At 43.5% G+C, this 21838-nt stretch overlaps 1 protein-coding gene across 1 annotated transcript; it reads right to left on the minus strand.

Annotated features, from left to right (window-relative positions):
* Positions 1-251: 251 nt before the first annotated feature.
* On the minus strand, positions 252-21796 carry lrp3 (low density lipoprotein receptor-related protein 3). The gene is made up of 8 exons (XM_027008988.2): positions 20986-21796; positions 16955-17093; positions 11839-12044; positions 10245-10639; positions 9783-10004; positions 9154-9626; positions 7752-7884; positions 252-6728 (listed from the first exon to the last, which is right to left on the minus strand). The coding sequence occupies exons 1-8, from the start codon at positions 21056-21058 to the stop codon at positions 5820-5822; spliced, it is 2550 nt and encodes an 849-aa protein (XP_026864789.2). The 5' UTR covers positions 21059-21796; the 3' UTR covers positions 252-5819.
* Positions 21797-21838: the final 42 nt, after the last annotated feature.

Here is a 21838-nt window from a genome sequence, read left to right on the forward strand (position 1 = left end):
CACTGGAAATTGATTAATAAACTTTCCCTTAAATTATCATCACAGGACTGATAATAAGACATTGGACTTGGTATTTAGCTGTAGGCATGGATCTGATCATTACCTGATGGGTCCATTCTGGTGTGATATATATATAGAATACATTCCTGCAGTTCAGTGGCCCCCCAGAAAACAATCCAGGATAAAACACTACTCCCTATTTCGACTGAATTCCGAATAATTCTTTTGCAGTGAATAAGAAGGTCTGAAGGGATAGTGAAATGTTTGTTTTTATTGATGATTTGAAGAAACAATAAGCTGGATGTACAGCACATTGTCAAGGATCAGACACTTAATGACAACTTATACCTTTAAACACAAACATACAAATAGAACCGAAGTCAGAGTAACAGATAAATGTTTGCATTCTCTTCTTAGTCATTACAAAAGGCATGATATCACCTGAAAACGAAAAGTCCACCTGCCCAATCAAGCACAGTAAGACACAGTAAGGTTTACAACATAGACAATCACTGTTTCAGAGACCTGAATACAAGAGCCTAATTTGCTAGATGGCTTCAAATGTCTTGACGGTTTTCCCACCTGAGCACTTGGCAAGCTCTTTTGTGGTTTTGGATCCTGCTGGTTGCCATAACAACAGAGATCCTGCTGGCTGCCAAAACAATTTATTATTTTATTTTGTAGATAAGAGATTTGTATACATATCTACCAAAATATATAGGGTTCAACTGAGTAATACCCATGAAAATGAACAGGAACATTTGTCACCTCTTTAGAGGCAAACTAGCTAATAGTGGCAGATCTATAAAATGAATAATACAGGAGTAAACATGACTAATGAGAATGAGAACACCACAGAACAACATTTAGACAATGAACAGAAATCTCAACCAAACTTAACTGCATTTCCTTAATCGGTTGAGCACAGTGATTCTGTTAGACTTTTTTTTTTTTTTTTTTCCTGAAAAGTCAATGAAGAGACTCAGTCCTTACACAACAGTGGCAGCAGTATTGGTTGGCTGAAAGTGCACGATTCCTGCAATGGCACATTAATTCAGATTCTCTCTTATTCTCAACTCTAGCCGCAGCACCTCCATCATCAGTGGCATTTCCCATCTCACTAATGGCACTTCAACTGACCCAGGTGGAAGTAACAGAGCGCTATTAGGCTCTGAACCTGCACCGGGCATGAATAATCCAGTTTGCCCAGACACATGGCCTGAAACCTGCAATCTGCAATATTACATTCAAATACCAGTGAGCAGGAGACATTGGTGGCCCTACTATAAAACAGAGCCAAGCACTTGGTTAATTAATTCCTCCAAGCTCTACATAGTTAGGCTGCATCCGCAGTGTAAATCCATTACATTTACGCGTGTGCATTCGCAATAGGCAGACATAAATTCAGTCACATCTTCCCTTTCCTTCTAAAAATGCTGACAGAACACATTTGATTCTTGAATTCATAACTCTTGCACCTTGTGTTGTTTCACTAGTTTGTTACTAAAAAGACCATGACAAATCAATATGCAAGGGTGACATTCCTTCTTTTGTGGGACATAACACACATTACAACCACTGCACACCCGCAACCAATCACAATCGAATATGCAACAGCAGAATTTAAACTGCATCTTCAAAGCACTTTTTCCAAACAGTTTTCATGTGGTTACAAGGAAACAAGATAGTTGAACTGATTTCTTTTCTAAGAGTTTAGTGTAGAGTCAAACTTAATTAGACCCCAGTGAAGCATACAATATACATTCACATCACATTCAATGACAATGATATACCCACAAACACCAAATAAAAAAATATATATTTCTTCACCAGGACAACCTCAACCATCACTACCCCCACAAATTCCACTCCCCACAAACCCCAATGAAAACAGCCACCATAACCGAATCCTCTGTCAACATCATAACCGAATCCTCTGTCAGCACTCTACTGAACGGGGAGCTTATATTAGTGAAACACATTGACCTTTGGCATTTAGTCAACTCCAGCAGCTACTGTCAGAACAGGTACATTAAAGAAAGCAAGTGTATGTTTGTGTGTGTGTGTGTGTGTGTGTGTGTGTGTGTGAGAGAGAGAGAGAGAGAAAGAGAGGAGCAATTTAATTTTGAAATTAAATGAACTAGCTGATAGGTGGCTGGTTCGAATCTGATTTAAAGCTTTTCTTTCACTATAAAATTCAAATTCTTCTCCGTACATTGTTCATTCTTCTCCCTCCTCCCCCACTGCAGCTGAAAAAGTTACATCAGCAACTGACTGACTGCCAGCAAGCACATCTCATTCATGTCACTTCATCCAAGAACTGCTCCTGGAACAGTTTCGAAATGGACGCACACTCACACCGTACATTCCCTGAGATCTCCCTAACAGGAAACTGACTGACTACAGTTCTGCCTTTCAGGCACTGAAAAGTCATGCCCACGTTCCATCCAGAAACACATCTGTCCTGCACTGTATTGCTCTAATACACCTTATTCAGCTAACAAAGAACTTGACAATTACCTAATGACTTTCATATACGCATGCTACGCAGATGTGTAGATATAGTGAACAGTGATCATTATAAATAGCTAAATGCATGGGGGAAAGAGGCCTCTATTCTGTTTGAAGCCATTATCACATTTGCTAGCTGAAGGGTTTATTAGGGGATACAATACCATTAGTGTTAGTGACAGGCTTACTTTTTTAACCTTATATATAATTTGTTGCTTATTATTATTTATAATTTCACATAGTACAACCTTGACAGAAGCTTTAGAACTGAGAAATATACAGCTCTTATCCAGAATCCAATGGTTTTAGAAACACTTGAGAAATACATTTATAAAACATTTTCCTAAGGTGTGAATGATAGCATCATGGGACAGCATTCATAGAGTAGGATATCTCCCAAAGACTGAAAAAGTACAGTCAGAGATGAGAAATGGTAGCTTAGTTCAACTTAGAAATGTTAAGCCTTAATTGAAAGATAAGTCCTTCAGTGCACAGCTCAGCTTCCTGCAGTATGGGTAAGGCCTCAACCTCTGACATTCCTGAAGTACACAAACAAACAAAAATAATGATGTTTTATAGTTTGTCACAAATGATCTATATCTAAAATGTTCAGTCAAACTTGGTTTAGGAGTTGCCACAGTTTTAAGCATCATTCTGCCTATGATAAACCGTATTCTTGTTTTAAACAAGATGAGTCATGCTTTATGTCTTGTCTCTGAGATCAAGACAGCAAGTTATAACAACATCCCTTATCAAAATATTACTGTGTTCAGTCAGCACACATTGGAGGTGATAACTGAATAATGGATAGCAATTGTCTATAACACACATGGATTCATATGGATTCATACATAAGTTACCACCTTGATTCATTTCTCATTTGAATCTACCTGATAATGCCATTAACTTTACTGACAGAATATATAACTGAATATTTACTGCAGACATAGTGCAATTCACCTAGCCTGCAGAGCCGGTGACTCCTCTTAAAGCAGAAGTTCAAATAAAATAATCTATGACACCTGATAGATGTCTTGGATGCTTTTCTAGATGTTGCAAACTATTTTTATGCAATATATGCATTTTCACCACCTTTGAATGTTTGGCAAATTAAATGGCAGTCAGGTTAATTTATCCTGCGATGTACGCTGATTTGTCAATTTGAATTTCTTAAAAATATACATTTTAAGACATTAAAAAACAAAGACCAACACAGCAAAAATAGGTTTTTGTTGCAATAGTTGACATGTTTCTGTTGTGATTTGCTCCATTCCATAGACTGTATATATTCATATATATTTCATTCATGGTGATTTGTAGTTTTGGGTTGCTGGAGGCAGGACAAACGGCCCCATTTTTTGATTGGTTTAAAAAAAGTTACTATTGGTAGTCAGCTGTTCAGCAGTAAGAACATGAGATGCACCAAAGGCAAAAGTAAGACTTCATTTCACTTTTTTTTACGTTAAGAAACGCCCATTATGGCTACAAGAGGTTTGCAACCACTATGGCTACAAGCCACATGACACTCAGAAGATGGCCAGAACTGATATGGCATGACGACACCCATATCAAAAATCTACCTCACATTTAGATTCTTCAGCAAATATATCAATGACAGTTATTTCTTTAGCAATGTACTGAACACTACTTGCTCTGTGGGCATAAGCATGTCCGGCAAGCAGTCCTGACACAGAGCAGAAATCATTAAATGCCATATGGATACCTCCTGCTACTATCGATACAAAGTACTGATACTTCAAATCCCGACAATTCCTTTTGAGAATCAATATTCACAAAAATAGGCCTATCAATGTCACATCTGATTCTGAAAAAGTAAATAAAAAAGTAAATGTAGTAAATAATTGTGTCAGCGAGGAAATATTCTCATTGTACATTACACTTCTAAATGTAGCTACTCTAAAAGCTGCTAAAATGAATTCTCAAGTAGAGATCACTCCAATTTCAAACACAAACCACAGAGAAGCAGCAGTAGCTGGCCTTGGTTAGTTTTCTACTCTGGTGCTGCTAGATTCGTGTCCGATGAGATTGGTGCAAAATTAAGTGCCATTTTTCTTGAAAAAGAGGTGTGAGTTATCAGTTTGGAGCACAACAGGTAATACTGGTGTAACCAGAAAGCTAAGACTCAAAATGACATTCTGGGTCAAAACACACTCAAAATAATTGCGCAGTTTACATAATCACAAAGATTCCCCCTTTGTATGTAAAAAGGAAGATTTAGCAACAGTATTGGTATTGGCATTGAGATACTAACTTTGGATTTTACTTTAAATCCAAAAGAAAATTACTGATATTTCCCAACTGAAACAACAGGGAGGAATTTTGGCTTAAATGTGGGTCAGAACAAAGTGATTTTAAAATTTCTAAACCAATCCAACACATTATGAAGTCTAACAACAGTGTTTCTTAAGATGTTCACTCTGGCTACAACGTTATGTCTGGTACCATGAGACTAACGAGTGAGAGTCTGGCAATGAAGCTAACATCTGAAAGTTTAAATAAATGTTATATCAATATATAGTGAGTTATATCATTATATAGTCCATTTTCACAAGACATACTGAGCACAGTGTCAGCAATGACATTAGCCTGGTGTTAGCCTAGTTGGTTTGTAGTTCGCATTAGCCTACATGGATTTTTCTAAATAGACTTTAAAACAGCCAATAAATCTTGGTTTTTTTTACACTCAAACTCTGGGTTATCATTCCGACACTCATCCACACACAACCGCTTTAGCAGAAACATCTTGATAGGTCTAGAGACCAACTATAGGTCTCGAGAGCACAATTGGTGTTAGCCATCCTTTAGCCCTTCTTCAGTGACCATAGGGCCACTGCTGACTGGAGTGACAATGATCTATGCATGTACTTGTCCCACCTTAACATCCAGAACAAAGCCAATGTCACCGCTGTGTTGGCCATTGATGGCAGAATTAGGGGTACACTATGTACACTATGTATACCATCAGATCGCCTACAGTCCATAACTACACTTATAAAAAGCTCCGGTAAGATTCGTGCCCCTAATAAACTGGCCATTGTGTGGGCAGGTGTTTCTAATAAAGTGGCTGGGGAGAGTATATTTTTATAAATACTAAAATAAAATAAAGTACTGTGAGGCCAGGTTATAAGATTACATACATTAGTCATGTGTGTACTGGAAAAACAGCATAAAAACATATATGGTTATGGGAGAACTGCACATAGCCATGATCTCTCTGTGGCTGTATACGAGTCGTGATCCATGCAATCCTGATGAGAGCATATGAAGGGAGACTGAAGAAGAGAGACTCAATCGATAAATGGAATATCATCCTCCTCTTCCTCACTGCTCCCACTTTGCCTCTCAAACTTATCCCTTTCTGACCACTCCTTAGTGTGGTTGTCTAAACAGGAGACCAAGGGTTGGGAGTCGGAATGTGCTTCAGTGGGTGGATTTGCACGTGTGTTTGTGCATGTGTCTGTTTCTTTGTATGTCAGCGAGATTGTTTCTTCCTCATTCTGGCTGCTGGTGGATGTGGGTGTCTCAGGGGAGGAGGCAGGGGAGATGCCCATCATGGAGTAGCGTTTGACAGCCACCCCTCCCAGCTCTGCTGCCAACCCCTGTACAGCCTTCCTGGACACGTGGGGCCGGTACGCACTGTGCGAGGGTCCATCCGGAGCTCCACGCAGGTCGTCCCTGTCTCTACACCCTGGTGAGCGCATTCGAGTGGCCAGAACGCACCTCCCACTGCCCCCTGACGGCTCTGCAGACTCACTGTCGTTCATGTCGTCCTCGTCATCGTCCAGAGTGTCGGAAGCGGAGCGCGGTGAGGTGGGCGTGAGTGGAGAGAGTGGTGAGTCGGGCTCGGGTAAGCACAGCGCCTCAGCGTGCGCCCGCAGTGCCAGACCCAGAGCGGCACTGGAGCAGGGGGAGGGGCTCAGCCCCGCAACCCGGTCTGACTCCACCGCCTCCGGTCCCACCCCTCCAGTTGCCTCCACCGTGCGGTAGCCATGGAGCCCCACCGCAGGGTGGCCATGAGAGCGGCTGTGGGCGTGGCCGGGTGGCGTGAGGAGGGGGATTTGACCACGTGGGCGACTCCCCCGGTGGAACAGACGGCTCCATAGACGACCCAGCCTGCGGCGAGACGCCACGCGGCGGGAAGAGTGACGCCGAATCTGTCTGCGCATGGCTGAGCGGAGATTCTGCAAGACAGATGCCTGTGTGGGTGGGAGACAGAGAAAGAGTGGGAGAGAAAGCAAGACAGAGACAGAAATAAGAGAGGCGGAAAGAGAGAAACAGAGGAGAGGTTTGTTAATCCGTCAAACAATAACAATTTTCTAATTTCCAGAGAGACAGTTTTTGCCTTTTCATGTCAGATGCAAAACCATTGCTAGTGAAAAAATGTTCACGCACATGGAGTTCTGAGATAAGCTAGGCTGGTGTTAGCTGCAGAGATAAAGTTCTCAGCTCTCTGCTTACACGGCTATGTGTGTGATCATCACCTCTTCACTAGAGCGTTCCCCACTGCCCCAATCTCAGTTCAGTCCAGAGAAAAGAGGAGAACATTGCAGATGCAGCATTACATAAAAGTGTGTGTATGTATATAACACACACACACACACACACACACACAAACACACACTCACACACAACTAACCTCCCAACCACATATCAACCATAAAAATCTCTACACAATTTGAGCCCTTAACCAGCAAAGGGTTTCTTCTAGCTGAGAATTGTGATCCTTTTCAATACTGAGAAGAGAATGAGGAGTTGGAATCAGTCAAACAGGATGTAATTCTGAGTCCTAAATCTCCAGGTAAAGGCTGACACAGATAAGCAGCCTCATTCCATGAGTATTACATAGCTTTCACTGACGAATTACTTAAAGGATGCGACACAAAATATGTCTATGCATTCAAAGGGTGGGGCTTGCACCATATGTTCAAACATACTGCATGTTCCTATGTGTTACATATATTAATGCAATACCATACCCAAATACAAAGACGCTCTCTCACTTCCTCTGTGTGTTTGTGAATTTGTTAATCCTCATTAGGTACCTGGTGTTTTGTCTTGTCCTTTATAGTCTCTCACAAACACAGTCCTGCAACTACAAAACTAGAACTTTTATATAGTGGGACAGTTTTCTGTGTTTGTCATTGACTGACTCAGTAAGTGTATGCCTAAGTATGTAATGAGTGTGTGCATGTGTGTATACACGTTTAGGATTTGCTTACCTGATTAGGATTGTAAGCAGGAAAGTCCTCCACTGGAGGTATGAGACCCTGAGCAATCAGCTGACCATAAGAAGGCGGGGCCTCCCTTTGAACAAACTCCGCCTCAAGCCGGGTCATTTGTGTTTCAAAAGCTCTGGAAAGAGACAGACAAAAAGGGGAAGAGTGTGAAGGAGAGCCATGAGCAGAGGTCTACATGCAGATATATGCAACTAATAAACTGAGGGAACTGAATGATGCACTTTGCTTTAATAACTGGCAGAACTGCAGCAGCAGGACTGTCACCCTCCAATAAAGATCACTGCTACACTCACTGCACAGCACTACAGAGCTCACAAAGAACATACCGTTTGATGTGCAAATTTGCTGGACCTCTGGAAAAAACTAACTGCACCCAGCCCTGTATGGATTGCTGTGAACCTGCAGCTGTAAGATCCTGCCACAGTAATGTCTGGCCCTGAAAGTGGTGTTTAATTGTGTTTGTAGAAAAACCCAGGCAATGCCATTACAGGCTAAATATAGCCACCCAGAGCCCATCAGCAGCAGTGAAGTCTCATCCCACCCCACCGTCCATCTGTCTGTCTCCTGCCTCTCCACTTCTTTCTCTGTCTGCTTCTCACTTCTGCACTGCACATCAATAGTCGAATCAATAGAGAAAACCTGTGAGGCAGTATTATATTAGCAGATTCAGCTTTTAACAAGTGCTTTGCTTTGTTTTGTTATTGATGTGTATGTGAGAGAGAAAAGCTGTGTCTGTGTGTGTGTGTGTGTGTGTCTGTGTGTGTGTGTGTGTATGCGTGTGTGTGTGTGTGTGTGCGCGTGTGTGAGTGTGCGCGTGTGTGAGTGTGTGTGTGTGTGTGTGCGTGTGTGTGCATGTGTGCGCGTGTGTGAGTGTGTGTGTGCGTGTGTGCGCGTGTGTGCGCGCGCGTGTGTGCGTGTGTGTGTGTGTGTGTGTGTGTGTGAGTGCTAAAGTGAATGAGAAACAGAGCACACTGGCACAAATCTAACTAGCAGCCAAAAAGCGTGAAGGAAGTGGAGAGTAATGAGAAAAGCAAAGGAAAAGAGATGAAGTCAGCACAGAACAGGCAGAGTAAGTGAGGCAGTGATGTAATATGTGTGAGTGAGAGAGAGCAATAGATTACCAAACTGGGCTTTTAAGGCCTGTTTTGAAGCAACTATGTGGAACAAAATCGTAAAAGTATGATTCATTTTCAGTGAAAACAGTGAGAGAAAGAACAGGAGAGGGGGGACAGAGAGAGAGACTAAATGACCTGGGAGAGAAAGAATGAGAGAGAGAGAGAGAGAGAGAGAGAGAGAGAGAGAGAGAGAGAGAGAGAGAGAGAGAGAGAGAGAGAGAGGACAGCAAGGCAAGCCGAGGCAAGCAGAGGAAGAGAGGAGGCCTCACCGGTACTCCCTGGTGCGGAGGGCGTAGAGCTTGAAGGCGCATCCCAGGGCGATGACCAGGAGCAGGCCACACACCAGGCTGCCGATGAGCGCCGCTGTGATCACTTTGCGTGGCACGGCGGTGAGGCAGTCTCGCTCGTCACTGCCATCCAGGCAGTCCTCCTGCCCGTCGCACCGCCACGTCTCAAAGATGCACAGGTTGGTGCCGCAGTGGAAGTTGCCCGGCTGGCACGCAAGGCAGTTCTTCTCGTCCGAGCCGTCCGGGCACTTCTTCTGGTTGTCACAGCGCTCGGCCAGCGGGTAGCAGACGCCTGTACTGCCCTCACATGGGTACTCACCAGGTGGACACGGTGGGCAGCCCTCCTCGTCCCGCCCGCCTGGGCAATGCCAGTAACCATCGCAACGCTGCTGCTGGGAGTAACAGCCTTCGTCCGGACCGCACGGGAGCTCGCCTGGGAAACAGTAACCTTTCACCTAACAATGGGGAGAGAGGGTAAAACATGAGTATCACACACACACACACACACACACACACACACACACACACACACACACACAGGCATTATGTTGTATATCTCATTTTTGCCATTAACACACTGTAATAAAGAGGCGGAGAGAAGGCGTGTCCACCTGGTAGGAGGCATTGAAGCCACGCCCACTGCTGCGTGCCTTGGCGTGGTACAGCACACTCATCTGGCCCTGCGAGGACTCCAGCACAGCACGCCGCTGGTTGTTATGGTGGGACAGACTCTGCAGCAGCCGATCGGTCCTGTCGCCCAGGCCGTCGTACACGCGCACCGAGTCACCCACGCCCAGCTGCAGGTCCAGCCGCAGCAGCAGGGGCTTCGGGTCCTGGAGTGTGAGTGTGGGCATGGGGGTTTGTGGAGGTGGTTCATGTGGGTGTGCGTGTGTAACCAAAAATGCTTTACAAAAATGCTAAACAAAAACTCTCTAATGATATAGTCCCAAATTTTCTTTAAAAACTCCTAAAGCCTGGGCTTATTATATAGTAATTAGTAATAAAGCATGCTATTCTATAACTACGCTGGACACTTTCTGGAGTGCAAGCAGTTAAAGACCCTCCCACTGTACCTGAGTGTCCAGGAACCAGGTGCAATACACATCTACCCCGCCACTCCTGTTCAGGTGGAAGAAGTCAGGCGATGCAAAAGTCCCGTAGAAGTTGTCCAGGTGCTTCCCGCACGACGTGTCCGGGCAGAGGGCCTCGTCCGAGCCATCGGGACAGTCCCGCTGGCCATTGCAGCGCAGCGCGGAGGGCAGGCAGCGCGTGGACTGCGCCAGGCTGCACTGCAGGGTGCCTGGTGGACACAGGCTCACCCGGGCAGGCGTCGGGGGCGGGGCACAGCTCCTCTCGTCTGTGCTGTCTCCGCATTCATCCAGGCCGTTGCAGCGCCAGGAACGCGGCACACACTTGCCATTGCCGCACAGATACTCGTCGCTTTCGCAGCTACTCTGGCCCAGCCGGCCTGCAGACAGAGCAAAGTACAACTCTGGCTGAACGCAGCGTCTCTGAGCACTGCGGGAGAACAAACTGATCCACATCTGTCTGTATAGAACCCTTGCTGACGGGTTCACAAAACAGCTAATTGCAATTATTGACTGAACATTATCCAGAAGCTGCACCTACACTGCATGTGCTGATGAATATAAATACAAACAACAACAACCATAGAGGGAATGTACGCAGAAAAACACACACATACATACACCCTGAAGAGATGTACAATGATGCCAAATTAGCAGTTTTATCATCTGTGCCATTACTGGCATATTAGATTTGGTTCATCAAGCAGCAGCAGGGCTCTCTCACACACATGATTAGATTACACAGATATACACAAACTGCTCTTCCTTATCTGTTTGTCAGGAATCCTGCACCCTCTCCACTATTCTCCACTATTACTGCCATGCCAAATCTACCTCTTTTTGTGAGACACAGCAACAGATCCGATCGAACTCATCTAACTAGCCCCACCTGATCCTTATCTTCCTCTAGTTATCCTCCCTTAGGACTTCCTTCTACAGCTATCTTTCTCTTCCTTCTTGTGAAGTACTCCCATTCCTATGTTGTGTACTGAGCAGTTCTTCTGTCTGCCAGCTCTCCTGGTTTTCAAACTATGCTTCCCTTCTAGACAATGCCTTCTACCTGACCCTTCGATATGTCCTGGACTCTAGATTTCTGTGAGACAGACCACAAGATAGAGGTGACTCTCACTACTCTTAGAAAGTAGTTCACTCTCACTACTCTTACAAAGAGCTCACTCTCAGTACTCTTAGCCGGAGATGACCAGTCTTTGCAACTAGCGCGCAGCACTTTTGCACTATGGGATCTTGCTAATAACAAACTTTAACGTAAGTTACAATGTTATTTCACATCTAGTGTGGACTGTAGAAATGTCTTCAATCTCAAATATAATTCTCCATTGCTTTAAATATGTACCTTGGTCACATCACCAGCCAGTAAATACACATGATTAAAAACGCATATTAAATACACATTCACACATGCATATACTTTCTCACACACATGGTCGAGAGATCATGAATATAATAGTCTCTGAAAATGAAACACACACAGGCAGACACACACAAAGACACACAGAGACAGACACAGACACACAGTCACACACATATACGCGGACACGCTCCTTCCGTATTCACTCACTGCGTATGTAGGAGAGGCGAAAACCCTGGGCCAGCCCTGAGCTGTTGGCCTGTGAGTGGAAGTGGAGCCACACTCGCCCCCTGGAGGAGATGAAGGGAGGAGGCAAGCCCGAGCCGCACACTCGGTACTCCTCCTTCCAGGTGGGGCCCAGTAGCAGCCAGTCCTCCCTGCATCCGCCTGACTCTTCCACGTCAAAGCTGTGGAAGCTTTGCAGCGACACGGACAAGCACAGAACACAGGAGTAGCAGAGGTGAGGTCACGGCAAAGGATTCATTCAGAGAATGAAAACAAAAACCCCACTTAGGTTGGAGATTGAATTCTAGCCGTGCCCTGCGGCTGGGGGTCCTCGCGACGCGTCACATGTTAGTCATGGCAACGTCTGTCCTTGCAGTGCTGGTATGGTAGAAGGATTGTGCTCAGTTTGAAATATGAAAATGAGCCTTCTGACAAATTGCTTTTTTTTTATTGTATGGTGTGAACATCATCAGTCTCGGACAAATCTGATTAGAGTGGTGCAGGTGTGACAATGAGGCATGAGTCTAAAGATTCTGAGGTTGGTAAGAAGCATTCAGTAAACACACAGACACAACGTTGTGCTTTTCTCTGGAGAGCATGGGCTGACTTGACATCATTTTCAAAACAGTGAGAGAAAGAATGGAAGAGGGAGGAGAGAGACTAAATTACCTGGGAGGAAAAGAATGAGAGAAAGCAGTGAGAGAGGCAGAGAAAGAGTGAGCGAAATGACATCTGCAGTGCAGTAAAGGCAGGGACGTATAGCTATCGAACAGATCAGGGATGTGCCGACTACACACACACACACACACACACGCACACACACACACACACCCTAATACACACATATACACACACACACATACACACACGCACCACGCACACACACACCCTAATACACACATACACACACACACACACACACGCACACATACTCACCCACACCCTAATACACACATACACACACACACACACACACACACACACACACCCTAATACACACATACACACACACACACATACTCACCCACACCCTAATACACACATACACACACACACACACACACACCCTAATACACACATACACACACACACACACACACACACACCCTAATACACACATACACACACACACACACACACACACACACACCCTAATACACACATACACACACACACACACACACACACACCCTAATACACACATACACACACACACACACTCACCCACACCCTAATACACACATACACACACACACACACACACACATACACTCACCCACACCCTAATACACACACACACACACACCCATGCGCTTACACACACACACATACACACAACTAACCCACACCCTAATACACACATACACACACACACATACCCTTATACACACATACACACACACACACACACACACGCGCTTACACACACACAAACACGCAGATAAAAATTGCCATTCAGCAGTAGCAGGCAGTAAGAGTGTTTTTAACAGTCTATAAATCCCCAGTTTCGCTTAGTCCAGAGGCTTATTTCCTACATGCACACTTTGCTGGGTGTGTAACATCTTTCACTGGAAAACCACGATTAACAGAGCAATTTACTGTAGCACCTTTTTAATCTATGTCCACACAAACTACCAGATCACATATGTCCTTCTCTCCCACTCTCTGAGAGTAAACACCAAGGAGCTGCTGTGGAGTTAAAGGTACATCTCTGGTGATATTCACACCTCATTCATAAAAATACAATATATGTTAATTTGAATGCAAGCATAATTAATACAGTAACCAAATTAACTAACTTGAGACAAATACTAATATACTAATAATACACACACACACACACACACACACTGACACACACAACACTGTGCTCTCTGTCCTTCTAGTGTAAGATGGTGGAGTACACAGGAGTGCACTAAATTTGACATCTCAGGGTTTGGATATGTGCCTATGGATACATGCCCTGAGATGTCAAATTTATATTTCTTGACAAAAACAGCTTCCAAAATAATGCAGTATCTTGCTCAGTTTTTATAAAATGCAGCGATAATATTCTTTCATTTCATTTTTTCTTTTTACATTATATGTATATATACATATAGGAAATAAATAAGTATCATAACTGCATTTTGCAAAAAAAAAAAAAAAACAAGCAAGACACTGCATTGAATTATTTTGGAAGCAACTGTTTTTGTCAAGAAATACAACTTTGAAATCTCAGCTCATATATCAATGCAAACTTCATATCATTGAGCTAAAAGGAAACAAAAACCACCTATTTGATGTGCTTGATTACAGCAGCATTTATCCGCAAGCAGGGTGGCGTGGGGGAGGGGAGTTAGTTGGGCCATTTCTAACCAATTCTATGACTGACAGGAGACCTCAAAAATGATTAGGAAATTTTTTTTTTTTCTGGGGCCGAAAGTCCCTGGCAGTGCTCCTGTTCTCACATGCTTTCCCCTGCAATTATGCTGAGCTGTACATTAGCTCACGCACGTACTCGGCTCTGTGAACTGTATGCAGTCTTTTTGACTGCAATTGTACAAATTAGCATAATCACAGAATTTGTACGCATACAAAAATCTTCACACAAAAATCACACTGGATTCAGATGATCGACACAGTACTTCCAGAAGGATGAACGAATTTAATGAATTGTCTTCTGTTTGTCTAAAATTCCTATTGATCATTAACATGTTCAGGCTTAATATGACTAGAGTCAGACTTGACTGTGTCAAAATTGCATTACAAAAGAACTTTATTTTTGTTATTACATTGCTTTGATGAAATGACTTAGGTCATCACAATGTCATTCTGCTAAGCATAGTTTTTGGTCTAATCCAGAAATGTCACTTTACACAGATCCCATGGTTAGTTCAGTCAACCCAGGCTGCCAATATACACTCTCTAGTAGAGAGTGAGGAGCTAAACACATAATCAGAGATAATGGCATCATAAACCTTCTATTATGAAAATTATGATCATTATCAATTTCCTCTCCTTCACTGAGGAGTCCGGCCATCTATGGGTAGATGTGGATGATGTTGTCATGCTTTTAGGGCACTAGAAGCCGGTAAAGGAAATGCAGAACGTGCAGGCTTGTGCGCACACACAGCAGGGTTAAAGGTTAGTACTTCATAGATATTTTAGTGCCATGGTGCAGCTACAGTTATTTCCCATATAATTCTACTGAAATAAAAGTGAAGAAAACATTCCACAAGATCCAATTTGTGTTGTTTCTATTTCTCCTGAAATGTAACACCATGTTTTAGAGGAAACCTACTTCAAACAAAGCAGGTGAACAAAGCTCCTGAAGTACAGTTCAACAGATGAACTACTGCTCTCCCCTGTGACAAAAATCACCACAACTAAAACCTCTCCACCTCTCTGTTACCTCACTGCACAACTCTTGTTGATCAATCGCTGCTTCTTGGCCAGGATTCCTCTGTCTATAAAATCACTGCATTTACCCCTATACTTAAAAAACTGGCTTAGGCCCATCCAATATTACTAACTACTACCCCATTCCTTATCTTTCATTCCTGACTAAAGTCTTGGAACAAACTGTTGCTAATCAAATCCAAGCTCATTTAAAAAGCAATAATCTCTTTGAACCATTCCAGTCCTGTGTCCATTCTTTCCACAGTGGCAAAACTGCCCTGATTAAGCTCATTAATAGTATTCTTTGATCCGCACATGCTGGTGCCTTCGGCATCCTCATTTTTCTTGATTTAAATTCAGCCTCTGACACACTATGCCACTCCATCCTCCTCTCAAGGCCCAGAGAGCTGGACATAGATGTCTCTGCCCTGGACTGGTTCACCTCTTACCGAAAGCAGTTTGCTCTCTCTGGTCATACTTCTTCTATCTCTGTTGTCACTTAAAGGGTCCTACAAGGCTCAGTCCTTGGGCTGCTCTTGTTCATTATCTACATACCCCCCTCGAACGTATCCTACACTGCTACTGAATTTTCAGAAATGAATACTGGATGAAACATAACTTCCTTATATTAAATAGTGACAAGACTGAACTCATCTTTATTGGCTCAAAATCTGTCCTCAGTAAAACTCTCTTAGTGATGATACCTCTGTGTTCCCTTCCCCCTGGTTCAAAATCTGGGTGTTATCCTTGGTGGGACTCTCATTTGATGCCCATATCTGTTCTTTTGTTAAAACGTCTTTTCTCCAATTGAACAATATCTGCAAAAATCTTATCATGGCTTTTAATCTGCTACTGAATCTCTCACTGATGCCTTCATTTCCACCTGCCTAGACTACTGTAACTCTATCCTTCCTTACCAGCGTCAGCCCTTCTTCCATTCACAAGCTTCAGATGATCCAAGAAACCTTTGCTTGTCTGCTCAGTCAGACCTGGACACATAACCACATTAAGTCCATTCTCCAAGATCTCCACTGGCGTCCTGTAAAGCACCACATGCAGTTCTGCTTCTGTTCACATGCGCGGCTCTCAGCCGTCTCGCCACTTTACGAAGCCACTCTCACCATTCCTCCATCCAACCTCCTTATCTTCAGCAATCCTGTATTTTCTAGATTTGCTCTTCACCTAAGGGGCTTTCATCCATCAGAAGCACAACAGTTTAACTCTCTTTACACTTACACATCCAATCTTATTTTTTCTCTGTCCTACAACCTTCCTCAACACTAATCTACCTCTGACTTCTTCAGCATGCTCCCTCCATGTCCTTCCTGATGTCATCTACCCTGATTTATTTTATTGTGTATTCTGTGCATTTTCAGTGCATTATCATTATTATCCCTGAAAAGCTCTATATAAGTATCTTGTATTTTTAATATTGTTGTTGTTGTTAAGACACAAAGAACTTATGCTGCCATGGTGTATTTGTATGTGATGTGTCTTAACCAATATTCATTAAACAAATTAAATTAGCCAGCTCATTACCCACAATTCATCACTTGCAGCTGAGACAACCAATGAGGTGTCTCCAATTGGGCTAAAATGCCTTTCTTACCTAGACATCATGATCTATAAAGCCCTGCCTTCCTCATTCGGAGCTCTGTAAAGACATTTTGATATAGGGAATAGTGGAAAAACAGTATAAATATATGTGCATGCGTGTTACCTTATAGTGATGACCTCTCCTCGGTTTCCCTGGATATTCCAGGAGCAGTTAACCCCAGCAGGGTAGTTCAGAGGCCATGATGGGCTGTAGATCAGCCCTCTTCTCTCAGTGTGCAACTCCACCTTCCCACCACAAGCAGCTAACTCACACACACGCACACACAGACAGACAGAGAGAGAGAGAAAGAACATTTTAAGCAAAGCATATAAGTTACGCTGCAAAGCGAGAAAGCCGCTATATAAACATAACAAAACTGGTGAAATGATATTAATTTAGAAGTTTGGTCTCCTCCCTCTCCCCCTAACCGCCTCTTGGTCTTCGACAGGTTCATATGTCTGGCATTTCAATGGTGTCAGACTCACCCATGCACACACACACACGAACGGTACATTTCTGACCGCAGGACAGGTATGTGATAGGGGCAGCATTTGATCCACTTGCTCCAGGTGCTCAGAGAAAGGCTAGGGGATTTCACTGACACACACCTATGTGTGCAATGAATAAGTGTTAGATGAGAGAAGAAGTGAGGAAGAAGATGGAAAGAAGGCCAAACGAGTAACTGAGACTGGGATCATACAACATCAATCCTGTACCCGCAAGTGTGAAACACTAACTACACAATCACTGCCGCGGGAAGGTGAGAGAGCAAAGTCAATGGCACCTGGTCCTGAGAGCGGTTATAAAGATGAAAGTGCATCAGCATCAGCACTAGGAACAGCAAACAAGCAGATCAGAGTGTAAGAAGGGAGACAGATGAACAGAAACCAACATAAGAAGAAAAAGAGTTGGTAACCAATTAGGAGGTCACGTCCTGAGCAGCCAAGCCAATAGCGGTACTCAATTTACAGCAGGAGAGAGTGGTGGGAGGAACTACACGGTGAGGATGACAGCAGCGAATAAGCACTGAATAGTGATGTGACGTTTCACCATATAAGAAAGGGGAACTCATGCATCTTCGTCATAAAACACATTATGAACCTGCTAATGCTAAATTAACCTGTGTGTGTGTGTGTGTGTGTGTGTGTGTGCGTGCGTGCGTGCGTTTTGTGAATGCTTTTTGGAACTCATGCACAGAAATACGTTTTTAAGCATATAAAGCTTTTAAGCATATAAAGAGGTGTAAATATCTCTGTGAAGAAAGTACTTCTTAAACTGCAATAAGACTTCATTCACCACCTCAAAGAACCATCATCATAAAAGACCTTGATCTTAAAGTTAATTAAAACCAAAATCTTTAAACTGCCTCGCTACCGTTAAGCACAATCTCCTGACTACTCACACACAAACACACACACACACAAAATTTATTACATATTATGGCAGGCTTTACTCAGAATGCCTCAGGCTGATCTGTAGAGCCAAAAAGACAAAAAAATTGAATCTGGATCCTTTGTTGTAATGAGGCTCCCAGAATGCAGCAGGTCCCACAGTAGGTCAGTGGAGCAGGCACAGAACGTCCTAATGATGTATTTGAGATCCCCCGACATCCAATAACCTGAAATGAAACAGCTTCCCTCTCTTATCTTCCATTATCCCGTCTTTCTCTTCTTCCTCTTCTCTTCACACCCTGCTTCTCATCGCTCAAAGTAATGAGATGACCACAGAGTGGCAGAGGGCCTCCAGAGGTGGACAATAGAGTAGCCCATTTCATACATCCCACCGCACACTCTAGTGACGGACGTCTGACAGTGCCATTGTCTGGTTTTTAAAGTTGTTTTAAAGGTGTTTAAATTCTGTACGTGTGTGGTCACGGCATAGATTCTTCATGTCTGGTCTAAGAATGACATGATCTGTAGGATCAGTAGAGTGCTTGAGTTCCCTTGTGCAGGCCTACATGATGGAGCATAGACTGAGGAGGATTATGCTTAAGCGTACAAAGACGCAACAGAGGCCATGATTCAGAGAAAGCCTGACTTGGCTCGTGGTGTGTCGGCCATTAGGGCATCAGCATGCGTGAACACAAGGACAAAAAGTGAGAGGTAGAAGGGCGTCAGTGCTATTGAACCATCGGTTTGTAAACACACGCTTTCACTCTCTTCAATTAGAGACGAATCTATCTGACAGCTGGTGCCACCCACCATGGTCAGCACGCTGGGCTTTCTCGCTGCCATATGAGCTGATAGTCAGTGGTACAAATGCCCTGGACTGGGATGGAAATCAAGCAGCACAAATTTTGGCGTGAAACAAGGAAAATCATTACGAATGATATCATTTTCATTTTCAGAAGCAATGTTTGAGAATATTATTAATATTTTCAGTAAACAAGATTGAGTAATATTTTGTCATTGGCTGATAAATATTATTCAGGTTTTATATAGGCCTACTTTTCAAATATATCACTTGTCACATACTCACACTTACTTAGAAACTAATACATTTATGCAAATTTATATAGAAACACACTTGCATAACTTAACATTTACTAAAATGCAAAAAGTGCTCCAAGAAGTGCTCAAGCCATCTGAGCTAGAGTGGGGGTAAGGCTGCCTTTTTGATGACTCAGAATGGAGGTAAGGCTGGGTTATTGTTCAGTCAGAGTGGGGGTAATGCTGGGTTGTCTTAATTTCTTTTTCTCTTCATGGTTCTAAACTAGGCACCATGGCTCAAGGCATGGTTTAACTTAAAGGCAACATAATGCACTTCACCCAGTGAGTTCTCTCCATGCAACACACACACACACACACACACGCACACGCACACGCACACACGCAGACTCCTACATACAGTACATCAGACCCCCATAGTATATTGAAGCCATTCCTTGTTTCCTTTTACATTTAAATATTTGCGTTCAATTTAGAAAAGGTTACGAGAATGTATTTTTGCAGGGTTTGTTTCTCACATCAGAATAGAGCTAGCACTGGCCCAAAGCTAGTATGAGGACTGTCATCCACTCCCCATCTATTCATGCTCACATGCACAAGTATGCATGTCTCAACATGGAGAACATGCTCTCTTTAAGGAGGGGTGTGTGTGTGTGTGTGTGTGTGTGTGTGTGTGTGTGTGTGTGTGTGTGTGTGTGTGCGTGTGTGTGCGTGTGCATATCTGTGTGAAAGCGAGAAGCCAAAATAACAGCGCCTTTTGTGTCTGTCTGTGTAGGAGTGAGTAAAGGCAGCCTCTCAGGTGTCTTCAGAACAAGTCTTACTCTACCTCTTTACTTTCTTCAGGTGCTCTGTCTCGAGCCCCGTCTGACAGTCTGTGCAACATGAAGCCAGTGTGTGTGTTAAACCTGCGAGAACAGGGGTTGAAGCAGTGAGCCTGTACCAACCTCAACAGAATCAGTCTGTGTACCACTCTTTTGTCTGCAGGTGTGTTTGTTTGGGTGCCTTACTGACCTCACCCGCTCATAGGACAACTCTGCTGGAGTCAAAGTGCTGAACAGGGATCAGGTTCCTGAGCCGTGTCACAACACCCGCTAAAGACAAAAAACTGATCCCGAATCAGCCATCCTACACAGAGACATCCGAGACCATTTAAAATTTCCTAATACTTTCTTTGACCCGTTAAGCGGTGCACTTTTCAATGCTGACACGAGATTTAGTAAGGGAGCTGAGGAATCAGGTGGTACGACGCAGAGCTCTGAAACCAGGGGATGAATATCTGAGTTTTTAAGAGCAAGACACACACCTACATCAACACACAAAAACGGATTCAATCATTAAGGATATTAGAGAGCCGCCACTTAGCCACAAGACAACATAAAACAACACAAATTCATACACAATTGACTGAGGAAATGCGAAAAGTGCTTTTAACGTAGGACATACGAAAAGCACGTTTAACTGCGATGATGCTCAGACAAAAGACAACAGACATTTCGTGCCATGGCAACAAGCCAAGCCTAGGTCCATTCCGTTATCACCTGCATGACTCCCGTTAACCTCTCCGTGTGTTCACGTACGTGTCTGGCTCATTAGCTCGGCATGCCTGAGAATCACTTTGATTTCTCATTCCAGTGTACCTTTTGTAAGATGCAAGTTTGTTGTAAGCTGATCATTTGTAAGATGTAGGTTTAAGTCTTGTCTACTTACCCAAACAAACCCATGCCCAGCGCAGACAAATCCATTTAAACAAGAAAAGCCTTCTCGCTACGACCTTTTCCATTATACGAAAAGCGCAGGTAATGTCTTTGTCATCTTCGAGAAGATAATTCTTGCAACATTTGTCGCACTGCCTTGCCAGCAGCTGTTAATGTGCGTGTATGCGCTATAAAATAAAATCGCGTTTTATCGCGCTGCACGTTTGTCCGTCTTGGGGAAGGGCACAAACCTGTTCATTTGCGACGGGACAAGCGGATCAGGGTACACAAAGTAATTGCACCAAATGTGGCATTTTAACTCCGTCGTGCGGACAATTAAATCTTTTCAGTCGATTCTTACTTACGCAGAGGTCCGATTAGATATCTAGGCACGCGTAAATTGATTCGCTCTCGTTTCATGGTCACCTTTAGATCCGCGTTTTGCCAAAAGTGAGCTGAGGGCATTCGCTCCAAATAATTCCGTACCAGTGATGCGAGCTCTGCTCCCGGGCACCGACAGAGATCAGCGCAGAACCGCAAAAAAAAACATTCCGATGAAGAAGTAACAAAACGCACGGACGTCCCACTTTGGAAGAAGCCATACAATGCGCTGCATTAAGCTATGGCAATGACTGCTGCAATTAAAGATGCCAGGAAACACAAGCGAAAAAAAAGAGAAAATCAATAGGTTGGTTGTGGAGTCGTGCCCATTGGCTTAATGTATCTCAAATGCCACAAACTTACACGTCAGGAAAAGACTGAAGTCTGTCACTACGCATAAATGCTTAGTTGTTAACGCTAGCCATTCGTTGTCATAGACTTCGCTTTGAATACACGGCCGGGGTGTTTTTACGGTTTTCCATCCA

Source organism: Electrophorus electricus, chromosome 21 (genome assembly GCF_013358815.1).
Source record: "Electrophorus electricus isolate fEleEle1 chromosome 21, fEleEle1.pri, whole genome shotgun sequence".
Classification (NCBI taxonomy): domain Eukaryota; kingdom Metazoa; phylum Chordata; class Actinopteri; order Gymnotiformes; family Gymnotidae; genus Electrophorus; species Electrophorus electricus.